Source organism: Gallinula chloropus (assembly GCF_964237585.1).
Source record: "Gallinula chloropus genome assembly, chromosome: 7".
Classification (NCBI taxonomy): Eukaryota; Metazoa; Chordata; class Aves; order Gruiformes; family Rallidae; genus Gallinula; species Gallinula chloropus.
The window spans coordinates 16,270,537-16,297,573 of record NC_140092.1 but is presented as its reverse complement, the minus strand read 5'-3'; the positions used below and the strand labels follow the sequence as shown (position 1 = coordinate 16,297,573).

The following is a 27,037-nucleotide window of genomic DNA, read 5'->3' as shown; positions in this document are numbered from 1 at the left end:
ATCCTGGTGGAAGCTGGAGAGTCTAAAGTAACAAGTTTTAGTGCTGATGCTTTAGTTTTCATTTGAATGTCATGTAGTCTTGGTTTGCTGCCAAATATGTTGTGTGTTAGCTCAGTTCATTTTACTTGAACCTTTTGAATAAGGCTTCTCAGTACGATCACGTTTCTTCCAGCCAAACTCAAATGTTTTTACTTTCATGTTCCTATTGAACATTGAACATTTTGTGCAACTCAAACTAAAAATGACTCACATGTGTTGTTTATTTTAGAGATGGATGCTTTTTCTTTTTCTTTTCCTTTTCCTTTTTTTTTTTTTTTTTTTTGGTGTGCGTGAGGATGTAATGAAAAGGGAACAAATTGAGATTTCACATTTGAAGGATTTCATGATAGTTCATTTTTATAGGAACAGATTTCTTATTACCATATGTTTAGATTGCCCTTCTCGATGATCTAATCCACTTCTTGTTTTTATTTTCCACATTTTGTTTCTCCCTTTGTTACTTTTAACATAGTCGACTCGAGTTTATAATTACTCCATTGTCTCAAATGAGACAACCACTTCAACTATGTTATGTTATTATCTTTACAATGAACCTGTAAATTGGAGAAATACTCTGTTTAAAAGGTAGGAATAAAATCCAGGAAGGTATCTATATAGTTAATTGCTGTATTAGTCATTTGGCAGTTGATACCTCTGAGACTGTCATAATGTTGCTTGAAGTGCCAAAGGTCTATGAATTCCAGTGTAATGACCAAGCAAATCTACGTTTTTCCTTTTACCCATGCAAAGAACCAATTAATTTGTGCAGTTCTGGGTTGCCTTGAACTCACCCTCATGTTCAAGTACCAGCTGGATTCAAGGTACCTTCTGGCTGATTGGTTGGCTCAATGTGATGTGGGCTGCAGCAGTCAGTAGACTAGCTTTCTCATCAAGGATGAAGTGCATTCTAGCACTTATTCTCTACCTGATTTGGAAAAGGGATCTGAATTCGTGTCTCCTACTTTCCAACTCAGTTAATCAAGCGCAGTGATTTTGATGATTCTGGGAGAGTGGTCTCTTCAACTGGAGAGGTTTCACTGTGTGTAAAATACCCACATATGTAGCAGAGAATGAATGGAGACTGTTTTGTGTTGCTAGACTGTAGGCCCATTCATGGTCTGGCCAAGCAGCCCCACACAGACTCAGGGCTTAGGTTTGGCATTGCCTGCTTCTCAGGACCCTGTGTGGGGTTCATTCATTGCTTCCATCCAGGCGTCCTTTGTGGAACATAGGGAAAGCTAGGCATGTTGGCACACTTAGAAATGGTGTGGGCATGGCTTTAACTGCCTGAAAGTTCATAAAGCCAATAAACTGAGTAGGCATCTGTCAAGCTGACAGATTAAAAAATGCTGAAGAGTGCCATGCAGCTGAAGCCTTTTCTTACAACATAGGTAAAACATCCAAGTTGGGTGCAAAAACATTAGCAGTCTCCACTTCATCTGTCCACAGTAGTGTGGCTCCTCCAGAGCTCATGGCACTCCTCCCTTTCTGAAAAGAGCCATGAGAGTAGCTGATTGATAGCTTGGGATGATGGAAACTTGTGTGGGAGAGAGAGAAGGCACCTATCTGGTTTGAAGCTGAGGCACGAACTAGAGTTACTGTGTGTCAGGGTCTATCTTGATCACAAAGGTGAATTTTTATAAGATAGGCCACATTCCTCAGTCTTTGGAAGGGATTGTTCTGCTTTGTGTAAATAATTAGATATTGAGCAGAGGCTTCAATTTATGTCTGCTACATCCCATGAGTGCTGCTAGGCTGTGGAATCGGTCTCTTGCTTGTTTTCTTGCTTTCTCTCTCAAAGTCTTTCTGGCCCAGTAAATTTGTAATTATTTATAGTTTGAGGAATTCATTGGGACTTGGTTAAGAGCCAGTTCTTTAAGCTGCTTGGCAGCATCAGGATATTTTTGCCTTAAGGTGGAAATTCAAGCAGCCAGGGAATTTAGGTACTGACAATGTTAGACAGGAATTTGGGACTAAGGGGAATTCAGACAAATTCAGGCAAAATTTAGGTTCTGTGATATAAACCACAGATACATTCAGATTAACTTTTATTGATTTAAGTGGAACGTTGGAGCTTGAATAACTGTGGAGCTTGTCCAGTATACTTAAAGAGATAATTGGGCCCAAAAATCAGTCTTTAGCCCTACTCTCGAGTGACTTTCTGAAACTAGTATATGAAGTCTGTAGTCAAGCTAAAACTGCACCTCAAAGATCACTTGTATCCAAGGCTCTTCATTCAAAGGGAATGAGTTTAATATTGTTACCTGAAGTAATAATGTTGGCAAATTAAAGGTCTCTTGGTAGAGAGAGACGAAAAAGTAGTAAAGATTTTATTTGTGTATGTGATCCACATTCTTTTCTTCATTTTGAGTGCGAGCTAAATCCCAAATCTGTCATATGCATGTGAAAATTAACCTAGTAATGTGTAAATGTATCACTCAGCACAGAGGGAACATTTTAATTTTCAGTTTGCTAGCTGGAAGCAGTGGTCTGGCAGTTTGCACCAGGGTCTTTTACAAACAGGACACATCTGAGTAATTACACAACTGTTGAGGTGTATCACATTATTCTAGTTGCAGATATGGCTGCATTTCGTTCTGTGCACATTTTGTGGGTAACCTACCCCCAAAAAAGTACCATAGATGGACTGAAAACTTATCCAAAAAATAGTTTCCTAAATCATATTTTTTTTTTGCCACAGAAGAAAAGGATGCTGACAAGCTAAGAATTTCTTTCTCAGTTAATGTGCAGTTCTTTAATGGTCAAAAACTCTCTCATCTCTAAAGATACACCTGCTTTTTACTGAATTTTGTATTACACTAAATCCACCCTCAAGTTTGTATTTTCCTGCTATTTCAGGACCCACCTTATTAAATTTTAGGGTAATAAACACCACATTTCTGAAATAAAAATCCCAATTCAAGAATGGGCTTATACACAGGGACAGGTATTCAGTTAGTCTAAATGACACGATGCTATTTATTTCAAGAGTGTGGTAATGCTTTAAAGTGTTGCCCAACTTCCAGAGTTCTGTGTAGCTCTTTGGAGGGTCTCCGATATTCTATACATGGAGCTGTATAGCTAGTAAACAATATAGTGCCAGGTAATAGATACAAGCTCTTCAGAGGGAAAACAGTTGGGGTCTGTTAGCCTACTGGCTGTGAATTTCTGTATGTTTCTCCATATTATTTGCTCCAGAATATATTCTTCTTTCAGTCAGCACCATGAAAATTAAGTTCAGTACCTGGTTCAGGTCTCATTTACACCTCAGTGAATGAAGGGGGAAACTATTAACAACAGGACTAACAGGTATTATATGATCTTACTAGTAGTCTACTTGTGCTTTGTTAAAAATGGAGATTTGAAAAAGAAGTTCACTTCTGGCTCATATTAAGAAACTGTCCTGCTGATAGATGGAGGATAGAGTGTGGTTATTGGAAGTGAAGTGCTGATGTCAAGGAGAGGAGTGAATTTGTTTCTTCTCACCATTGGAATCAATTTGCAAATTGGAAGTGTATTTATGTACGCATGTGTGGCTTTGAAATTGGTGTAATTTAACAGCAGATAATGAATGATGCTGAGGAGTTGGATAGATAAAACTGTTACATAAAGTACCAAAATGAAATATAAAGAACTGTCAGAACATTATTTTGAAATATCTGCATTCCTATGGATTTTGCTGTTCTTAATGCTCCACGTTGCATGACCTCCTCTGGCTCCCATTCCCTGCCAGCCAGAGAGTGTCTTGAGCTGTCAACAGACACACTAAGGAGCTTGTCAGATAAGGGCAGCATGTTGAGTTGGAACAGTGTTTGATGGATTAAGACCCTGGCTGTTTCACCTGTGCAATTCCTGACTTGTATTGTGAATGACAATTTCAAAGCCTTTGGGCAACATTGCCAAGCATGCCCTTGGAGACCGTATTACAATGTCAGAACAATGTCAATTCCAGTTAAATAATTTTTTATAGCAATATAATTAAAGTAACATCAAGCTTTTGACAGCATTTCTACAAAAAATTCAGCAATCCTCAGTTAAGGCTCCCACAGCACTCCAACTCAAACTCCTTTTTTATTTTTTGTTGACGTAATTAAGGAGCAGTGTTTTATTTTAACTTTTTTTTTCCATGCTGCAGCAGTCCTTCAGTTACAGCTTTGCAGTGCTCTCCTGGGTACTATTTACTTTACATTTAAAATAATGTTTGTACGAAATTATTTCATGCTATGCATTAGAACTGCATATGTATATTTTAAAAGCTGTGTCCCACCAAGAATATTTTTGATGATTTTGAATTACCTCAGACAGATTGATTTCTATTTTAGCTGCCTGGATTTACAGTTTGGGTTTTTTTGACTGAAAATTCAAATTTAAAAAAAGAAAAGCCCAACCTAATCTACTAGCCTATTTTCTGGTCAAGATAGACTTAATGGTTAATACAGCCGGCTTTACGCACACGAAGACTGGAACCTTGCTGATGGTTCACTCTGAAGTCTTTGCAATGATCACACTCTTCTTTTACACATACCTAGAATAAGCCATGCATATTTGGGCCCTATGCTCTGCGAAGAAAGATTATTTTGTTGAGAGGAGCAATGAGCAAACACAGATCGTTCTCAAATTAGAGATATATTCAGAAATAATATTTCAAGCAAGATAATCCTGTCTCAGACTTGTCCAGGAAAGGGAGATCTCTCAGGCATGCCCAGTGCTGCCTGTCTATACCCCACATCACAGAACCCTGTGTGCCCTTTCAGAGATGCAGGCAGCTTAGAAGGGACATTTGAAAGAAAGCTGAGAAGTTTTGGTAACTCCCTGACAGGCCACAGTCCAAAGGAATGCATATGAAATTTAATTGCCTCTAGAAATTTCCAATTTTGACAAACTGGTAAAAGCTGATGAACCCTTTCATCTAATTTTTCTGACCATCTCCATTACTCAACCAGTGGTTGATTTATGCTTCAGCCACTGCAAATTCTCTGCCAAGCAGCCAGCTTCAGCTGAGTCAGTTCTCCTGAGGAGCAAGTCAGCAGGACTTTGGATCATCAGAAGGGATATCCCGGCAGCAGGAGAGCTGGCACAGTGGAACAGACAAAGGCACCGACACCAACTCTTAACTAAGCTCTCAGCCACTCTTCTAATTTTTGATGAGTCAATGATGTTGACATTTTCCAGTGTGGATACTTAATGTTGGACAGCTGAAGCCAGATATCATAAACACTTGTACTTCACATTACTTAGACTTCATTTAATCCTTCTGCTTCAGCTTCCCAAGTACAGAAAAATGAAGATAAGAAAATAATTATTTGCAGAAGCAGGTTATTATAATTAAAGTTTGTAAATCCTAACAGTAATTAAAGCACACAGTAAACCTTCCAGCTAAGGATCGATAAGGATCTATGTGTCTTCTGCAGTTTGTTGCATTGACTTTTTTTTCTTACTTTTTGATTCTTTTTCAGTATTGATATCATGACAATTCAAGTAAGGAAAGGCAATCAGAAGAAACCAGTGATTGAGAACCATGTGAAATGTGATCTTAATAGTTACTGCTTTTACTACTTCTATTTACTTCCTCTTAACTTTCTTGGTTATTTGTCAGTTTACCTGTGGCTTCCATTTCTGAGAAACTGGCCTAAGCTGTCAGATGAGGCTTCTCTTATAACACTTATGACCAAGAGAAGTTAGAAATTATGCTGTAATAGCATTTGCTGGATTTCAGAGCACTTCATGTGGTGATGGCATCTATCTGACATATTCTTTCTCTGAGATTTTTTTTCCCCTAAAAGAACCACCAGAAATAGAAACTATATCCTTACTCTTTCCTGTTCCTGTTTCTTTGTTTAACTTTCAAAGGCAGTGATTCATAATAACTTTAGAGCTCACAAGTATAAATGAGTCAGTCATTCCTCCTTCCAGCATAGGGTTCTTAAAAATCTAGACTATTTTTCAAAAACACTAGACCTGCATTTATTTTAGCACTTTGGAAAATCAGGCCTTTTAGTTGTATGTTTACATGTCAATTGAAGAAAAAGATTTTTTATTTACTATATAATTATTATAAATGTATAGGGTATATTGTAGTTATTAAAATTATTATAATTACAGAAAAAAACCTTGTCCTTAATTTTTCTCAAAAAATAAACTATATGTTTGTGCACAAACACATGTTGCATTGAATGTTTTTTATCTGAGTACACTGCTTTATATTTTGCAGAAACACTGTTAATCCAGAGCTGTTTAAAACCCCAGTGAGGCAACTGCGTTGACTAGTTCTGTTCCTGTCAGAATGTGACTTATAAAACTTCTGTAACTGTGGTGCCTGCTGAATGAATTCTGATTTGAGAGTCCAGAAGAAACTGTGCTTTGTTCCTCTGAATTGTTTTCACTAAGTTACTAGTGGGACAAAGTGGTATTTTTTAAATATAGGCTTTATTTGACAAGCATATGTTCTTTCTAAGCAATAACTACAATATTTATTGTAAAAAAGGAGGATTAATTTTTTTCTTTTCATAGACACTGATCAAATTTGTAATTCAGAGGAATCTTTATTGTAACATTATGTAAAGTAACAAAGAACACAAGGCTCAGGCTGCTAACACTAACAGATGGTAACAGGAATAATTCAGGATTTATTACATTTCAGCTTCTTTTGTCTTTAAGTTTCCTTGAGTGTAGGGTATGAATAGGAACTTATAAAACATGCAGAATTTTGTGACAAATAGGAGGCAGAAATAAAAATATGCCAGTTCCTCCTCTTTATTTTCCATCTTTATTTCCCATTCCTTCTTCCCCTTTCCTTTTCCCTCAGTCTTCCCATCTCTTGTAGCTTTACAGTTCCCCTTGTCCTTTTGTACCCTGTTTCAAGATGTTCTACCTGATCCCTTCCATCTCTGCCATGGCGTGGCTCTTACCTGAGGAGAAGCAGCCTGGTAGAGTTCCTGCTATCAGGATGAACCTTCACATCAGGTGAAGGCAACTGGTTGCACTGAAACTCACTACTGTCACCATTGCCTGGAGCTATGCTGGTTTAAGGCAGTTTTGGCAAAAAAAAGAAATAAAGGTGCATGATTAGTTTGCATCCATTTCCATTCCTGAGGCTATCAGGGATGAATTTGCTCCAGGATTTTTTATATACATTGAAGTACTTATATTAACCTGAAATGAAGGGCTTGCAGCTGAGCATCTGTGGATAGCAAGTCTCTTCTTCTTCCCATCCAGCTCCCTCCAGTTCCAAAATCTTGACCCTTCACTTGATTCGAAGTGAGTAGTGCACACCAACAAGCAGAGTTGGCAGACGGATGTAGTAGCATTAAAAAATACCATTGTGGTTAGTTTATTTGTTCTCATCTCTGTTTTCTCTGCCCATTTTTAATGGGAAGGTGGATCCAGAAATATGTTGAAATAATGTGATAAAATATGGGACTCTATTTTCATTAAAACTTAAAATACCAGGCAAGCCTAAAGATTCCACATCCTGTAATTTACTATATGCATATCCCCATGTGTTGAATAGTATGTCAGATGCAGACAACTGGTAGCAGTATGATGAGGTTACAAGAGGACCATGCTTCCAACCTTTTGGGGACTCTGTGTGTGCAGATTAAGATTTGCCAAGTGACTTTGTTTAGCCTATAGCAGAATTCCTACAGGTTATAGCGGTATAACTGAAATTAGCTTTGGTTCTCTGCTGCTGGGATACTTGAATGCCAGTCTTATTTTTGTAACACCAATGTTTTTTCATGGAATTGTAATTAAGATTTTGTGTTGTCATTATAGTACAGGACAGATTTCAGAGTACAAGCCAAATTAGTTAGACCCTGCAGCACTGTTTTACCCCCTGAAGAGTAGCTCTTGTCACTTGTCCATTTCATCCCAGCCTGTGCCAGGTAACTGTTTGGAAAGAATAAGCTTTTTTATTTCCTGGAGATTCTCCCACAGGCAACATGCAGTCACTTATCTTCTGAACTGTACCTGTGGTTCCTGTATGATACTTTATCCCTGTTGGATACTCAGAACAGTGCACCTCTTGCTGTCCACTCTGTGTATGGATGCTGCATATGTGATTACACAGGTCTGTATCACACAAAACATACGCAGGTGAAGTGGGCTTTTGAACTTTCAGAGTGATACATAGTAAGAGTCAACCTTTACTTCCTTGCTTAAAAAAGCAGAGACAATCCTGGGAAAGAACATCCTTTTTGATGGGAATGTCCTCTGTTCTAATAAGCATGTGTCTAGTATTGAACTGGAGAAGGAAATTCAAGCTTCCTTAAACATGAGAGTGCGGGAACATGCCTTCTCCACACAGGAAATTTTCTAAAAGTACTATATCATCCCACCTTTCCACTGGGTGCAGCTACATCCCTTTGAAAATACCCTGCTCCCATACAGCCCCTCACTGAACAGTCCAGTCTTTGCCTGATAATGGGCAGAGCATCTTCCGTCACGGGTGAGCTCTGCTGGCATCACCCAATAGAGGGCAGTGGGCATACTGTTGGCCTCAATGCAATGAAAACATCTGCTTATGCCACATATTTGTCAAAAGGTAGCTTTTAGGAACACAGAAACCATTAACTACTTATAGTAAATGATGATTAAATATGGAAACTGTGTAACAGCAGGATCACTCATGTAACAGGCAGCTGTGTTACTTTTAGGAATGGGAAATTCTGCGGCGAGTCAAAATGCAGTGAGTTGTATTCAAATATTTCTTTTCCGGATGACAACTGGCTTTAAGGCAGAGAATTCCTCATGTTGGCTGTCTTGAATGCAGACAGTAGTTGGCAACTGCTGTAAGAAATTTCCTGCAAGCGTGTGCTATCCCTCTTAGTGAATATTGTTCTGTTTTGAGCCTAATTGAAAACTGAAGATGGAAAACTCAGCAATTATTTTTCCCTGCAGTGCAATATTTAATATTTTGATTTCATGGCTGTCTGACTACAATGATTAGGAAGAGCATTTACTTGTAGTATTTACAGTACCACAGCAACATATCAGGACCATTGTGTACCAAAGGAAGGAACTATTATGTTAAAACACATGCCACTTAAAAACACACTCAATTAAAAAGTAGGATGCCGTTGAGTGTTACATGTGGTGTAGTCAATAGTTGCTTTGTAAGCTTTTACTTGTCTTTGGCTTTGAAAAAGCAATTCAGGATGTAAAAACTGGCCTTGAACTCAAAAAGCTTTAATAGGAATGATCTGCAACAGCAGAGCTAACACCTCTGCAACAAAGGCATTTTATGTTTAGAATCACACTACTGTGTTAAGTCTGAGACAGCGTGGTTATTTTTGTGGCAGAGAACTGGAAAATATGCATGTATTTGCTGAGGGTTGTGTAGTCCTGTCACTCAGACTACTCAGTGGGTCAAACTCCTGTCTGATAACCTCTGTGTTAAGTGGGGTAGAGACCCCAAGTATTCACAACAGGATACTGATTAGGAGAAGAAAATAAGGACATAAACTTGTTCAAAATGTCCCATAATTTTGCATTGAGAGTTTGAAGAGGTACCATACGTTTTTAATGTTTGCTTGTTTCTTTTCTTTTTTATATCAGATAGTATTACTGAAGTCTTCACTAACATCTATGTGACCAGTTTTGGACCTGTTTCAGATACTGATATGGTGAGTTTCTGAATCATTTGCATATGTGGTAAATGGTGTAAAGTATTAAAGGAATATTATAATATATACTATTCCTTTAAACTTGTGTTCTGCATTTACTTATTGTGGACAAATTAGGAATAATTTCACTGAAGTCAGGAAGTGCCAAATCCCAGTAGTTCTAAAGATGGAAATTAGTTTATAAACCTTAAGTACACTTGTATTAGCCTTTCAGTTTGAACCAGTGGATTTTACTGTTGCCACTGAGTGTACTTTGGTTCATATTCATTTTCAGAATATTGCTGTGGGTTACAGTTTTTAATGAAAGCAACAATGGAAAAAACTCTGAGAGAAGGGGTCCTTTGTAGGCTCACTGCAAATCTTACACAGATTAGGGAAAATGTGTTGCACAGGGGAGAAAGATCTTCATGGATATAAGATGTCTGAAAGGAAAGAAGGGAAAGACTATCTTAAAGTTACTTTAGCTGTCCTTGCCATTGCTGCAAGAAAATCTCTCCTGCCTGAAATTATTTTTTAGGTGCTTTGAACATTCAGGTTTGCATGTGAAACATAAAATGCTGCCTACGTGCATCCGTAGGCATTGAAATATGAATATTTTTATAAGTAGGCAACATTTACATTTTCTATGAAAGCTGTCAGGTTTTGCATCATATAAAACAGGAAACATCTTGATGTTAAAAGCTGAGTGGAAATGAAACTAAATATTTCATGGTACGCAGTGCATTTTAAAAGTAATTTGCTCACTGACTAACAGGTCGTCATAGCTTTGGAGAATATGTTCTGTTTTTTGAGTGTGTCTCTGTGTGAAAGTTTCAGTTTTAAGGCTTTGGTTTGATTGTGATGAATGCGTTACTGAGACTTCACATGAGAAGTTGTTTGATAGGAAAAAAATACATTTATTTTCTTTTTGTCACTTTATGTGTTACTCTTGAGGTGTTTTTTCCTAATGATGATAAGTTTCTGAAATTCTTTTTATTATTAATTATGTAAAAGAAGTAGCCACAGCTATATACATAGGTGATATGAACGTCTTGACCTTGTTAGTGTGGTATCTCATGATTTCACAGTGTTTGCACTTACAGTATTCCTGTTAAATGGGGAGACAATATTAACCCAATTTTAAAGATGCAGTGCTGAAGCACAGGGAGATTTACCCAAGGCTGTGCAAGTCATCTGACCTTAAATGGGAATGCAACAAAAAGTTCCCTCAGTCTAATCCCTAGCTCCTGAAATATTTTTGACACTAGTGTGTAAATGTGTAGAGAAATCTGGCTGTCCATTTACACAGTCAGATATGACAGCACAGTAAGGGGTCAGGTTGGTTGATGCTACAGCTCGGTGCAGAGGTGTTAATCAAAACAGTGCAGTGCATCAGGATGGCAGCTGTTACTGTGATGGATAGGTCTATCTGCAGATAAGTATATAGGTAAGTAAGAGCAGTTTAGTATTTATTGCTACAAGTTTCAGGGTTACTTTAGCTTGTTCAGTTGATAATTATAATTTTGAAACATATGAGCAGTCAATTAGAAAATTTCAACATGTGAGTTTTGAAAGAATAGCTTCTAAACTAGCACATATTCTGTCAAGCATGAAGGTGACATTAGAGTATTTACCATGTACTCTTTCATTTGGGTGTTGTGTTTCTGAAATGCTAATGTAAACTACTATACACAGGGTTTACTGGTATTTTCTTCTGTAACTGTTGCAAGCTCTGGAATATTCTCATTTTATAAGCTTCCTCTTAAAAACTTCATTGTAAGAGTAAGTTTGACTCTTGCCCATGTCCTCCTAAATCTCAAGAGGATCCCAAATTCAATCTGAGAGGTTTTTTTTTTTTTTGTCCCAGCTCCTTAGGTCCTCTGCTTTCACAGTGTGGGTGGTGAGGTCCTCAGTCAAGTCAGGTTTTTAGGTTTGGAGACTGCTGTTGTCCGAAACTCTTGTAGTCATTCCTGCTGGTAGGATTCCTTCCCCATGGATTTTTGATAGCAAAGAAAGGCAGCAGATACATGACTGCATCCCTTTGCATCATCTGTTTTCCAGTTAGTTACCTCCCGTCTTTGTTGGCATCTTGTCAAAAACAACAGTGCTAGAGAGAAGTGGGAAGGGGACTCACCACCACTGGAGAAGATTAACATGTTTATAGTGTGGAATAAGGAGGTGGCACACTGAAAGTAATGGGTGGATCGAGGCTAAGGAGACTGCTGTCACGTAGCAGTGTTGATTCACAAAGTTGATAAAATGTCTAATCTTTATTGTCGAATTGATAGCAGTTTGTGAGGTTTCAGTTTTCCTCACTAAGTATTGTAGCTCCTACTCATGATGATACGGTATCGTGTGCAATCTGTGACTCAGTATGACTGATAGAATGTAAAGTTTTATTCATATTCCCTGTATTTTTCCACTATCATCATTTTGCCAAAAACCTAATTAAGTCCAGTGGAATTGGATCTTTGATTTCAGGCAAGCTGAAGTTGTCATTGAAAAATCTGGGAGGCAAAAGCTGAAGCTGAGAGGTTTTTTGCGAATGTGTCAAGAGTCAAAACCTTTTGATCCTTGCTGTGGATTAGCATTTTGACTAAGTTAAAAAGATGTTACTCTCTGATCTGCCACAAATAGTCAGCTGCCAAATCTTTTGAGTCTTGACCAGAACTGTTGCAAACTGCACTTCAAGTGAACTGTTGTGACTAAAAGAGGGGTGTACCCGCACTAGCTGTTTTAGAAGAACATTATTGTGTGTCAACCACAGTATTTCATGTTGAAGGAAAGGCCAATATACAAAAGGAATTTTCAACTTCATTTTGCAAACTGACGAGAATCAAGGAAGGCAAAACAGAACATGGGATTAAACAGATTTTTCTTTCACTGTTCTGACTTTTTGAGCTGTAATTTCTCTGAAATGTTTAAGTTCAGTATTATGATGCTATGCCTTACAGGCTTCCAACCAGAGCAGTGATACAAATGTATTTTGACATTAGCCTGAGAGAAGAAAAGCTGCATTGTTTAAAAAAAAAACCAAACAAAACCTGAACAGAACAATTGAAAAACAAAGCATCTCTGAATTTTCTAAAGAAAGTTAGAAAATTGTGATCTAAATTTGTGATTTGAGGCTGAATAAAATACTTTCAATTAAAATAAAATCTGTAGTATTTGAAAATTCTGAGGTGAAAGATAATTTTTTTTTTTAAAAATAGAAATTGTTTGTTTTAAACAATTAAAACCGACAATTTAATTTTATTTTATTTTCAAACTTAATTAATTGCAGTCTGGTAGACTGACATACCTATATATATATATGTATACTGATAGCTCTAATGTTAGCACTGCAAGCCAAGGACTTTTACAGCTTTTTCTCAGATTTACTTTCCTTCCAGGCTCTTCTGACGCTTTGGCTTCTAAAATTTCCCAGATAGCCGAAGTGCTGATGACCTTGAGAGTAAAAAAAGCAACTCAAAAAAACCCCCAAACCTAGTTAATGTTCAAGCAGTACCTCTTGAATGTAAGACAGAATATATAGCCACTGAAATTCTTTATATGAAGTCTGATGTGAAGAAAGCTTTGCTAGGTTTTTTCCAGGTTTTGCCTCAGAGCAGCCTTTCTAATTGTCACTGGGACCAGACTTTCCTGCTTTACTACAGCACACAGTTAGTAAGTGGTAGGACCTGAATCAGCTTTTCTTGAATATTGAAACTAACAACCTTTCTGAAAAGTTTTGCATTTCAACTTTCAATCTGAGCCTTTCATTGTCTTTGAGGAATTTCCTTTACTGTTGTTACATCTTTGTTTTCCCCTATTTGTTTATACACAATTTTTCCTAGTTTTTTGCTTTTATACTTCTAGTTTTTCACTCTAGAATCAAGAAACATGAATGTTTCACTGGAGAGATGGTCATGCCCAGCTGGTTCATGGCTACACACACTTCCATCTTGTCAGTTTCCAGTGAAACTTTTGATAAACATTTCTGATTTTTCAAATATAGCTAGAATAGAATTTTTTAATGAAGGTTGAATGTCCAATCCCAAAATGTCTGCAAGCATTTTTACAGGATCTCTCACAGCAACTCAGGACAGTTCTTTAGAGAGAGTGGCTGAACTGACAACCACATTTCTATGGGCCCTGTGGGCATGTGGTACCAGGCAGATCCTATGCAAAGGAACTGAGACTTGGAAGACATGACCAAATAGGTGAAAGCATGCATTACTATTACCAGTGTAAACATGGGAGTAAGTTTTACGGCTCGTCAGCCATTAAATGTGTGCAGGGGAGTGCCATCGCTCAGAGGCTGCACTGAGCTGCGTAGGACCCTGTGCAAAGGTGGTTTCATTCCCCCAAATGCTTGATGCCAGTGTAAAGGACACAGCTTCCTAAATTCAGGGCTGAGATGGAGCCTCAGCTGCTGGGTGGTGATTTGCAAAATCATCCACCTACCAGTTCATGGCCACAAACTTTCCAAATCTTGTTTGAAATTCAGCCACAAAATGGGAATGTTCACCTTCGGTGTCATTAACTTACACTGTGAATGTTCGTGTCACTGATGGTGTTTTGAAAAAGGCAGCCCTGTCAGAAAAGAAATGGAAATTTGAATTAAAAACCAGCAGAATTACCATGATTTTACTTTTTGTTATGACCACTATGCATATTTCATTTAAAAATGAATGATTTGCCTGTAGTAACAGTAGGATAGCAGGGGAGTTGGGATGTGAAAATAAGGTTGAGGGTATTGTGGCTGGATTTCAGTGGGACTTCACACCTGAATGCTTTCTGTAATCCCGATTTCTGTGTCTATTTTTCAGACTTCCTCATTCCATTTTGTATTTCAGATTTAATGTTTTTTTTCTACAAAACAAATTTTTTCCCTGTTTCAAAGTTGAATTATTAGCTATGGTTCCTTAACTGGATGGGAGCTTGGCGAGGGATATATAATATGTAAGTCAGGACAGAATAAGGGAATGCTCCATGATAATTTTTTTTCCCAAAGATTAAAAAAATGTACTGCAACTATTTTACTGCAGCTTTTAAACTCAATAACAGGAGACAAGATTTAAAGGCAAACAGAAATGACAAATGCACTTGGTTTTCTTGAGTGTCGGGCAGCATCTAAGTTGTCTTTTCATCATTGATATGTTTCTGAAAAGTCAGTAAATTCGTTGCTCGATTCCCTTTTATTATAGGCCCAGGTCATTGCCTTTTCAAGCTAAATCCATAGGCTGAAATTTTGAGGAGGATATCTCATATGATCTATTGCAGAATTTCTGTCCTTTTATCCTGTTGGGAAGGCTTGTTCCCCTGCACAGCGTCTTGCCAAGAGGATCAATATTGGAGATTGATTTCTCAGAGCTGTATCCAAGCCCTTCACTGACATTAGCTCTCAGTGTACCTCTTGTTTGGATTCCTGTCCCTGGCACCAGGCATCCAGTGTGTTTCTGAATTGCTCTTTCTCCGTGTCCAAATAAGAAAGGGTATTGAGAAATATTTGTATTTTTTGTGACAGCAGTGTGAATAATATCCTGTAGTCTCTTTTCTAAAGTAATCCCTATTTGTATCTTTCACATTCCTCTCTTATCCTTCTTCAGTGCTTATTTTAGACTCAGGGTTCGTTCTACATCAGGTCTATGGAAAGAAAGGGAGAGAAAAGCATTCAGACAAGGTCCTTTTCATAACTGGATATGAATAGGAAGACGTTCATTTCCCTAGACACTGTCATTCAAACTGGTAAAACACATTTTTTCCCAGATTTTTTTCAAATACTTCATGTTTAGATTAAATGCTTAGACAAAAATGACTGAAGTTGGCGGACGCAGAAGAAATAAAAGGCTTGAAATGAGTCCTTCAAAAAGAGGAAAATTATGCTACAATTCCCTAGAAATATACCACATTTTTTTTTATAGTATTAAAGGTCATATATATCTGGCAGACGTTACTTATGTATTTAGAGATGAATGCACACTTCTTTGAAATGCAGTGATGGGTTAGTATTTAAATTTTTAACAGAGATGTTAAAGGTTTTGATACAAAATAGCACAGCAGAGTTTCAAACCTCAACCCTCCTCGGTAAGGGGATTTATTCAGCGTATTTTCAATAATTGTATTCATCAGTGTGTAAGATCCATACCTCCCAAAGACCTCAAAGCCATATCTGTCCATCTGCTATTTTGTTCTACGTACTGATGTGTTTTGTACCCATCAGAAGGTAAGTTTTGGGAACGAAAAAGTGGATGCATTGTATACATCTGTGCAGTGAGGTTTGCTGTTAGATAGACTCTTACAGATCCTGAGGAATCAGTATTTGTGATTGGAGCATCTAGGGTTTTTTGAGGAGAATTACACCCTGAACACTTTAATTCTTGATATTATTAGATTATTATTTTTTTTTAAGAAGAAAGAAGTAGAAAATGAGATGGAAATGGTAGAAACATTGTTTTCCTAATCTGGTAGACAGGCCAAGGTAAAGCCAAGCCATACAACAGCGTACTTCAAGAGCTATGAGGTTTTGCAGACTGTTGTTGTCTGTTAGCCCTTGCCTATGGCATCTGTACTATGCATAAATCTGTCTTACAAAGAATGAAATGACCAAGACAACAAACCAATGGTTTGCTCATCCCACTTTAAAGCTAATTTCAGCATTCACTCAAAAGCTAGAGTCTCCTGTCTAAAACTCCTTTGTTTCCTTGGAAATGGCTTTCATATGGTTTCATACCAACCATGTTAGTATTCAAAAGTACTAGACACATACTAATGTTGGTAATGTTTTTAAGCTAAACTGAAGCAAAAATTATACATTGCTTTCATGGTTATATATGTGTGTCAGTTAATGGCTTAACAGCGGTCAAAAATATCAACTTTCAGAGAATGGAGTGAGAAAAATCTTTACAAGTAGGGAATGAGGAGATCTGGGCTAAATTATTCACTAAACAAAATGCTGTTTTCGACCTGGTGATTAATAAAATGTTCAGTCTGCTCCAGGACAATAGTGCTTGCTAATGGGCACTCACAATTTTTGAGATGTCTGGAGCACTTTCACCTTTACTTCAGATGCCAAAGACTGCCAAAGTCTTCCAACCATTAGCTGAGAGGATAAGAGTACATTTTTTGTTGTCTGAATATTTCCCATACAAATCTAGCCTTAGCAAAAATAGAAGACTGACATGTAGTGAGGAGGGATTGCTTGTACATAGGCTGGTTAAAGCTTCTCCCAGAGATACATTTTTCACTGTGCATACTGTTATGCACAACTACATATTAAAAAAGCAATGAAATTCCTTCACCATTTTAGTCCTCTGACCATTGAACTGACAGAGGGTCAGTGCTTCGTGGTACTGTGGTAAGAATCTCTCATCTATCTCTACAGTCTCATATAACTTGGTAGAATACATGTTTGAGACTATGTTTAATTGTACTATGTTGGAGTACAGTTAAATGTAATGGTGAAAGCACCATTTCAGACACAAATCATTAGGAAGCATTTGCTTGTCCAGAAATGATCACAGGAGTCCTTTGCAGTCCTAAAAGTTTGCTGTTAAGATTTTGTGGATTTGTATTTCTAACAGAACGTTAGTTTTGCTTGGAAAGTAAACATTGCACAGCATTTACCACATAGTGGTACACAGATGGGATAGGAAATACAAAATCTTTTGATAAAAGCTGACTTTTTATCACATATTTTATTGTTTCCTGCTCTTTGGTTTTGTTTTGTGTTTTTGTTTTGGTTTGGTTTTTGGTTTTTTTTTTTCTCCATTTGTTTTGTATGCTATTTGTCACAGAGATATTCATGATCATAAACAGAATAAACTTGGTTCAGGTGGGAACATGGGATCAGTGAATGAATGCAAGAGGCATGCATTGTATTTTGCTTTTCATAATCACTCTGTAAATGGACAAGTTAATTTCATCTCAGTGCCTTGGTTTCACAAAATCACAGAATAATAGAGGTTGAAAGGCACCTCTGGAGATCATCTAGTCCAACCCTCTCTGCCACAACAGAATCACCTAGAGCAGGCTGCACAGGACAGTGGTTTTGAATATCTCCAGAGATGGAGACCACAACCTCTCTGGCCAGCCTGTCCCAGTGTCTACCACACTCAGAGAAAAGAAGTTCTCCTCGTGTTTATGTGGAATTTCCTCTATTCAAGTTTATGCCCATTGCCTCTTGTCTTGTCACTGGGCACCACTGAAAAAAGACTGACCCCATCCTCCTGACACCCACCCCTCAAGTATTTATTAGCAGTGATAAGATCCCGCTCAGTCTTCTCTAGTCTATAACATCCCAAAGTTCCTCAGCCTCTCTCCATAAGAGAGATGTTCTAATCCCCTAATCATCTTCATAGCCCTTTTTTGTACCCTCTCTAGCAGCTCTCTGTCCTTCTTGAACCAGGGAGCCCAGAGATGCCCACAATATCCCAGCTGAGTGGGCATATCTCACATATCCCAGATGAGTACCACCAGTACAGAGTAGAGGGGGATGAGTCAAGGTGTTGGCCACACTTCTCTTGATACCGCCCAGGATGCCACTGGCTTTCTTGGCCACAAGGGCACATTGGTGCTCATGGTTAACTTGTTGTCCACCAGGACTCCCAGGTCTTTTTCCACAGCGCTGCTTTCCAGCAGCTAATTTTCCTTTCATAAAAAATTGAGAACCCAATACTTGATCTCAAAAAATGCATTGAGGCCCATAGAAAGAAAAGTTATTTATGGACTATGTGAGATTTTATTGCTATTGTGGTGAATGGAAGGAGGTGTTCAGGATTGTTCACACCAAACCTTGTTTTATTCCCGGTTTCCATCTTCTTAATGGGATGTTCTATAAATAAAGATTTCCAGCACAGATTGGGTGGAAAATAGCAATAGAGAGACAGAATCACCTGTGGATCTGTCAGAGATTTGTCAGTGGGATCTTTCAAGGCTGCAGCTCAGATTCTCTCCTGCTTATTCTGTTTCCTAAGCAGTTGCCATGCATCAGATGTGGTTTTTTTGAAATGTTGCTGTTTTGATTTAGTGGCATTTCATGTCTGCTTTTTTTTCTCTTTTATATCTCCTGTAATTCCTTTTTTTTTTATATGTTGTAAGACAGTGAAGGAGTGGGACCTTTGAGATTCCTTATTACAAAAAGTTAAGATTTATATTCTAATCATTTATGTGTAGGGAATATTTGTCAAAGGAACTTGTAGAACTTATCACTCACTCCTGGTGAATTTCAGTGGGATTTCAAAGTCTTACTCCCTCAGGCTCTTCTTTCCACTTCTTTATACCTCAAACATCAATCTTCTCATACATAGCGATGATTTATTGGCAGAGTCCCTCAGACAGAAATCACAGAGAGGCTTTTAGGGCAATTGATTGCCTTGAATTGCCCGGTATTTCTAGCCAGATTTCATATATTCCTTCTGCTTTGAGCATAATCTTCCTGCTGTTCCTGATCCTCCATGATTTTATGCATTTTGTTGCTTCCCCGGTCTACAGCTGAACTGAAGGATAACTTGGAATTTGTAAATGGGATTTTAAGTCACATAAAACTTACAGATCAGCAAGTAAAATAGGACAACTGCATGTGATCCATCATAGAGAATGGCATGAGGCAGTGTCTCTGGCAGTGATGAGGCAAAGAAGTGCATGTTTTAGAAGTGCATAATCTTTTATTCCATAAATATGTTCATGAAAATATTGCTATAGATAATAGCAAATGGCATTAAAGAAACACAAGCAAATTGATTTTCAGTGCACTGTGGCATTAGTTTTATTTACTATTTGTTTAAGTAATATTTTAGTTAGAAAATGACCAGTTTGCTTCATCATAATGCAAGACCTCTTCATATAGCTGAAAACTGAGCTTCTGGTTTTGGTCAGGTTAGTTTATAGAGGTCCTGTTGGATCATTCCAAAAGATCTCCCCAAGTATCTGTCACAGTTCCTGATGACAACTGCTTTCTCTCCTGCCCTGCCTTGGTCCTTCAGGTACCAAAATTCTTTTTCCTTTTTTCCACATGCTTGCCTTAGCCTCTGGCCCTGACTTGGAAAAGGTCCTCACAGCTCCTTGGCTCACAGACCAAAGTAGCTGAGAAGGGCTTATGCTTCTCCCTGTCTACTCAGCACTCCTTTTGTACCACCATATAATTGACTGAGAAAAAAATGTAACCCTGTTAATCAGCACACAGGGGAGCCAGCAGAAAGTGATGGGGTCTGATAAGTTCCTTGAAATCACTTTCATATTGAAATCACTTGAATATTTTATATTGGTTGAATTTTATCAGGACTTATCCATTCAAAATGATTTACTCAAGAAAGGTTTTAGAAAACTGTGGCATTTGCAAAGTAATTGCAATAGTACAGACTGTTGTAACATACTCACATTTTGAAATCATGGGTCCATTTTGCTCTTGTCCAACCACACTGAAATGGCACCAAGACACCATTTGCCAACACACAGAATACAATTTGTTTCCAACAGAGTTTTTAAGCTCTTCCATTTCTAATTTACTAGGTGTGCAGATGGTAGCAAACCAATAACTCCACTTACAGATCCAGTTTGAAATTAGTTGATGAATTAACATTATCAGTGTTTAATCAGCATCTTGTTTGCAACAACAACGAAACCCAGCACTGGGTGACACAGACATCTGGTCTCAGTTTTGGCCTCCATCCTTTTCTCCAGACTGTCCTTCCTTCCCAAGATTAGGCGTCAGAGGGAAGTTCAGCAGGCTGTGTCACCTTTTAATAGTCACTACTGTTCCCCACCTATCTACTTTTGTTAGTAAAATCCATACCACCTCAGAGCCTTACTGTCACCTTCGCAATATTCTTCCTTATGTCAGTCTGCTGGATATACTGTATCCTTAATGGGTAGGTAGCCTTCTTTCCTTCCTTCCAGTCTCAGCCATTCTCCGTGCTCTTTAACTGCTGGGTTCATCTCCTTCAGGTGCATCTGCTGCAGGAACTATTTAATATCCTTCTACGCATTTTTTCTTACTCCTTATTGTAAAATAGCTGTGTTTATTGAAATTGTCCTCACGCATATACTGTGTGGATCTAAATATTAGAATGGTTCAATATGCGAGCAACAGCTAGCAATCATGAAGGAGAATGTCATACCCTTAGTAAATTGACTTCCTCTTCATTATTCTCAGTATTATACTGTTTTGCTTGATGGTGGTTCTCCCTTGGCAGTTTTACCAAGGGAATTTTTGCAATCAGAGCTTTATCTGTTTTGGCCCTCAAAAACCAGATTTATGTTTCATTGAATCAAAATAAACCACATCTTTTTTCCACTGCAGGAATACACAATAGATGTTTTCTTCCGTCAGAGATGGAAGGATGAAAGATTGAAGTTCAAGGGCCCGATGAACATTCTTCGATTGAACAACTTAATGGCCAGCAAAATCTGGACCCCAGATACATTTTTTCACAATGGGAAGAAGTCAGTGGCTCATAACATGACAATGCCCAACAAGCTTCTACGAATCCAAGATGATGGGACTCTCTTGTACACCATGAGGTAAGTCTTTTTGTCTGTTCTCTACTCAAGCTATTTCTAGATGTGATTTTTTTTTCCAGATAACAACTACATAAGGTTCCAGGATGACTGTCCTTTGTTTCACTTCCATCCCAGCAGAAAGTAAGCTGGGAAAACCTGTATTTTGTTTCCAGTTCTGTGGCAAGTCTGATGGCTAATTATGAGCTAGATCCACTTTCCTACATGTTCCTCTGCTTGGATAATGTATTAAAATATGCTGACCTCCTGCATAAGGTGCTTTGACACCTTCAGACAGAAATCACTGGGTAAGAATTGAGTACTCGGTTTACCAACTCCAACTTAAGACAATTTTTTCACAAATTATTATATGACTTTTGCCTGATACTGCACCCATTTTATCACCAATGTGAGCCCTTAAGCAAATTTATTAATAAGATCAGCAGTAATAAAAAAATAAAGAGGAAGAAGAAAGGATTAGTAAGGCCTTAATTCTTTCCAGTAAGAATTACAGGGAAAATATGCCTTACTCTGTAATAGCTGCTTCTGTATATCTAATAACAATATTTTACATGAAGTTTTAGGTTTTGCATCCTGTGCATGATTAGCAGCTAAGATGAACATTTAGCTGGTAAAATTTATTGAATTTGCTTAGAAAATAATTTATGAAAAACTGTAAATTTCATGTGTGCATCAGCATAAACAGAATTTTTATAAGGCTGATTTCTTTGAACACTCTTTTTGCAGTATTGTTACCTATGAGTTGTTTTAATTTATTTCATCTGAATTTCCAGAAACCCTTGACTTGATTTATTTCTTTTTCTTTGACAATATTTAATAAATTGAATTTGTTGTGAATGTAGAATTAAAATTCACAGCCTAAATAAGATATTAAATGTGAGCTGTAAAGCAAACATGTACTGTGCAATTTTTTCCATGCAACCATAACAGCATCCCTTAAGCATCTGCAGTATTGAGTATTGATGGGTAGACTGCTAATGATGTCGAATGAATTGGTGGTTGGAGAGGTTCAGAAAAGTTTGCTGGAAATAAATTGAGAGCCCCATTTATTGCATTTTTGTTTGGGCTTAATTCAAATATTGATATATTTGAACTTATCTCTGTGTACTCTGACTGAAATTCTCTACCTCCAGAAAGTTATGTAACCGTGTGCTATAAGGAATAAAATACACTATTTGAAATCATTATGAAGATTTGTTTTTTCTTTAAATAATACACCATCTAGAATTAACTAAGCATGTTCATGATTTTTAAGTATATTGCTTCTGAGGGTATGAGATTAATGTGTAAACTGTTTTCATTGTCTAGATTTTAAACAGCCAGTTTTATCTGTGTCTATTTAAAATGATAGTGTGATTTATATCAGAAGCTCACACAGTTCTTTCCTTTGTCTTCTGCTGTTTGCTGACTCTCCTCTGCCCCTTGACTTGAGAAAAACTTTCCTGGGGAGTGGGGAAATAGAAATAGGTAATATTTTAGGGTGGAAGGATGGGAGTATATAGTGGGGAATATCATGACTATGAAGCACTGTCACTACAGGGGGATGTAACTGCTATTTGAGACTGGATGAAGAGGAATTGAAGACATCCAGCAAAAAATCTCTACCCACCGGTTACTTACAGGATAGGAAGGAGAAACAGAGCATAAAAAAAAAAAGAAAATATTTTCATCAAGAACTGTCTTCAAATTGTGATAATTTTTTTTTTAAAAATCATATTAATCCCCGTATTTGATATTAGGATATTGCTGGGATTTTGTCACAAAATGAGCAATAATGAATACATTGTTAAACTACTGTCAAATAATAATCACAAGTAATATGGAGAATGATTAGTAGCAATCTTCAAACAAAGAAACAAAAAAAATTCAGAAAAGTATGGAGCACAGTTCTTTGGAAACATAACTGTATTTTATGTGCTTTTCTAATGAGCCTTTGAGAGCTATATAATCACACATGTACCCTCAGAATATTATGAGAGGAAAATAACTGTTCTTAACAACCTGCAGTTACATAATTTATATTTTCGTTTAAGTGCCCTTTCCTCATAGTTTTGAGGTCAGGTCTTTCATGTTTTTGATGTGATAAGTCAATGCCTTCCAAAGGAACACATAAAAGGGAAGAAGCGAGAGCTGATTTAAGTTTTAATTAGTTTAATATAACATTTCAGTTTCATCTCCTAAATCAGCATGAACTCAGTTCATTTCTGTGGAATTGATTTTCTTGTCCTGCTAACTGACTTAAACGCATAGCGGTCTTTTGCCTTTTAGGCTTACAGTCCAGGCTGAATGTCCAATGCACTTGGAGGACTTCCCTATGGATGCTCATTCATGCCCACTGAAATTTGGCAGCTGTAAGTATATAATGAGAAGCATAGCCTTTGGTTAGTGAATATCTAGCACTGCTCAGCACCGCTTAGTTGCAGTAAGCTGTTACACGAGGGGTTTAAAATGGTACTTTAAAAAAAAAATGAATTGAAAACTGACATATGAAAATCTCTTAGTTCAATTTTGTGTCCTCTAATATATTTTAAAGCTTTCTTGACTCCAGTTAACAATTAACAGTATGCACCTAATTCAGCACTGCACTGATCTACTTTTATTCCAGTGTGACAGCCATACTGATGAATGTAGACCTGGGTGTGTGCAGCCTGTGTGGTATTACTGAACAGCATACTGAAGACTTTGAAGAATGGGGTTTTTTTATTTATTGAAATATTTATTTTCTCTTTATTGTTAATGATATTTGTTTTACATTGCTAGTCAATGAAGGCAGCAACAAATGGCTTCTTGTGATAAAAAAATTTCACTCAGCACATCTGCATGTTACAGCCTTTGATCTCACTAGTATTTTAACAGCAGAATAACTGCACTTACCTATATTACAGCCTTTATTCTTCATAAATTAGCATCACATTACATATATATATATTTTCCTGGATTTTGTACACTAAAAGAGTTTTGGGGTTTTTTCCTTTGGTTGCAGCCTATGGGGTATAGGTGACATGCTGCCACTAAGGACATCACTAGCCAGATGGACATTGTCAAAGAACTATGCACACTCTCTATAACCCTGACATATCCCCTTTTCTTGGATTCTGGAGCAAATTAAACCAAGCCTGGGTTTCTGATGATGTTTCCACACAAGAAGGAAATCTTAGCTATGGAGATAAACCATCACTAGAATTAATAATGTTTGCATCATGAAGCCCTTTTTTCCCCCTAAATATTATATTTATAGTATATAATGCAGTTTAACTAGCATCAGAGATGTTAGCCAAAGTCAGCCACTGACTAATAATATTTGCACATATGTGCACAGCAAGGTATTTTTAATTTATAAGGTGTAGGAGGCAAAAAGACTTATTTGTAGCCCCAAAACAACTTAAAAACTGCCACAGTAATGTAACTGATACTCAGGCCAAAAGGCTACTTTATAGTACACCTTGATTTGCATTCCTAAGTTGAAAAATATTCTGATTTTGTGCAAACAGGGGTTTTCTTGTTTGTTTGGGGTTTTTTGTTGTGCTCTTTTTTTTTTCTTCTCTCATTTCTTTATTTGGCTATTTTTGCTTACTAATTTGTTTGTTCTCTGCCCATGGTTTCTACTTTTCTAGTCAAGAGGAAAATTCAAAGTGTGACCGCTGTGATTTTAGAAAAGGCATCCCCTGTAGTCACCTGTGTGCCAGCCTGATGCCCATCCAAGGGAGTCTGACTTCTGTTCATTTTGAATGGCTTCTTGCTCACTTCATTTCCTTACCTAGAACTCAGTTCTAGGTTTCTGTGCATTTTTAAACTTTTACTGTGCAGTAAAATTTGATTGATGAATAGTGGTGAAATTAAGCAGGAAACCTGGGGATTTTGTTTTAGCTGAGGCAAGTCTGCCAGTGGTATATATTCATTATAGCTCTTCATATGCTGCTAAGCTTGCATCGCATGGAGACATCGTACGAATGCCTAAGGTTTTTTAATACTTAAGAGAAAAGCCAAATAATGTATTTGTCAAAAAGTGTAGCCAACAGTGGGGAGCACTGGGACAAATGAGCAGCTGGTGATACTGCTGGTTTGCATTGAAGCAGAGGTCTTTTTGTGGGAAGCAGAAAGGTAGAAGGGAGGCGTTAAAATCACTGCGTGCCACCCACCTGATAGATTTTTGTCTTTTATGCAATTTATGGCTAGTTGCATGAAGAAGCTTCTTTCTGGGCTTCCAGAGGTTTCTCAAGTGAAAAAGTTTGCAGCCCATCAGAGGGTTTGCTTTTCTTTTTCACTTCACTACAGTTATGGTATAAGACTTACAATGTACTAGTCTCAGTCAATCTAAATGAACATACAATTTCTTCCATCAGTGGTTTACCCTTTTCTTTTCATACTCCATTTGTTAGTAGGGTATTAGACTGGAAAAATTTGCAGGACCTACTCTATTTTTTTCCCTTTCTTACTGGAGAGGCATTAATGCTATTTGAAATATAGCCTTGATTTGCTTTCATTCTAGTTTGTTTTGACAGACCCTAGGTTAAATGTACACTTTATAATAAATGCAGAGAGAGCAGCTTGCTTCATGTCAGTGTGCCCCACAAAACAGATGCCAAGGAGTGAAATGTAAGAGGGTATGCAGGTCAAGGAACAGAGCCACTACAAGTTTAAGGGTATTGTCACTGAACCTCACTTCCCATATTTAGTTATGAAGTACAGCTAATAATGAAATGCTTGTGATACACTCCTGAAATGGAGAGTGGGGGCGATGGAAGGGCAGAACAATATGGAAATGAATTTTCAAAAATATGGTGTGTCCTAAATCTTGAAAATTGTGGGTTTTTTTTCATCTGACTTAGAACGAGCTTTAAGAGACATATAATATCTAAACTTTGACAACTTTTTTAATGGTGTAGAAGAGATACAGTTTTTAATGTAATAGCAATAAATTCTGCCTTTTCCCCATGGTGCAATAGGCATTTACCGTATAGTAAAGCTATTTGAAGTGGCCAAAATATTTTTACCATATTATTTTAAGATTTATGGGAATGGTTTGGGTTAGGTTGGGTTGTTTGTGGGTTGTTTTGTTTTGTTTTTTAAATAAGTAGCTTTTCTAATATTGTGAGTTTTGGTGGAAGGTGTTTAATTTCCCGACAAAATGCTCTATCTTATTTCCCACAGATGCCTACACAACTTCAGAAGTGACATACATTTGGACTTACAATGCTTCAGATTCAGTGCAGGTGGCACCAGATGGCTCAAGATTGAACCAGTATGATCTTTTAGGCCAAACCATTGGAAAAGAGACAGTTAAATCAAGTACAGGTTAGTAACAGATATTTTGAAGAAAAAGTCTCTCACTTGGCTGTGAAGAACATAGACATTGCTGATGGTGTTAGAAGACTACTGAAATAAATTAAACTCATGCAAAATGTGATAGACTCTATTAATGTATGGTACAGGTAACACAGTATAGTACAAATAATCAACACTTACTGATGCTTTCAAGTCAATAAGTAACTGGTGACAGCAGAGATGAACTTGTCCCCAGTGACTGGTTTTTCATGCTGTCTGAAGCTCAGTCTTGCATTCTCATATTTATAACTCAAGAATGGATAATAGTTTAATTTCATATTGTAAATGATGATTTTTTTGTCTACTAAACTGTGAAACATGCAAGTTACAACCATTTTTTCCTTCCATCGTGTTTGTGGCATTAAAGGCTTCAGCCTATGTTTCTCCTACACATGCCAATCTGTGATGGACCCCTGTGACTGCCTGCTCACTGTAGATCCCCATGACTGCCTTCTGACTGTAGATTAAGTTCTCATGGTGCCTTTGTGTGAAGGCAGAGAGTTGTTTATGTGTAGAAGTCTGCAGGACTGAAGTTCTTCTCAGGGCATGGAAAATTTCTTATAAGCTCCTGA

At 37.5% G+C, this 27,037-nt stretch overlaps 1 protein-coding gene across 1 annotated transcript in view; it reads left to right on the top strand.

Annotated features, from left to right (window-relative positions):
* Positions 1-27,037, top strand: part of GABRA2 (gamma-aminobutyric acid type A receptor subunit alpha2) — a gene marked incomplete at both ends in the record, with an annotated part of 57,014 nt that overhangs the window by 16,645 nt on the left and 13,332 nt on the right. The window contains 4 exons of the mRNA XM_084267049.1: positions 9,595-9,662; positions 20,923-21,143; positions 23,409-23,491; positions 26,292-26,435. Coding sequence (XP_084123175.1) covers positions 9,595-9,662; positions 20,923-21,143; positions 23,409-23,491; positions 26,292-26,435 — 516 coding nt within the window. The remainder of the gene's footprint in view (positions 1-9,594; positions 9,663-20,922; positions 21,144-23,408; positions 23,492-26,291; positions 26,436-27,037) is intronic.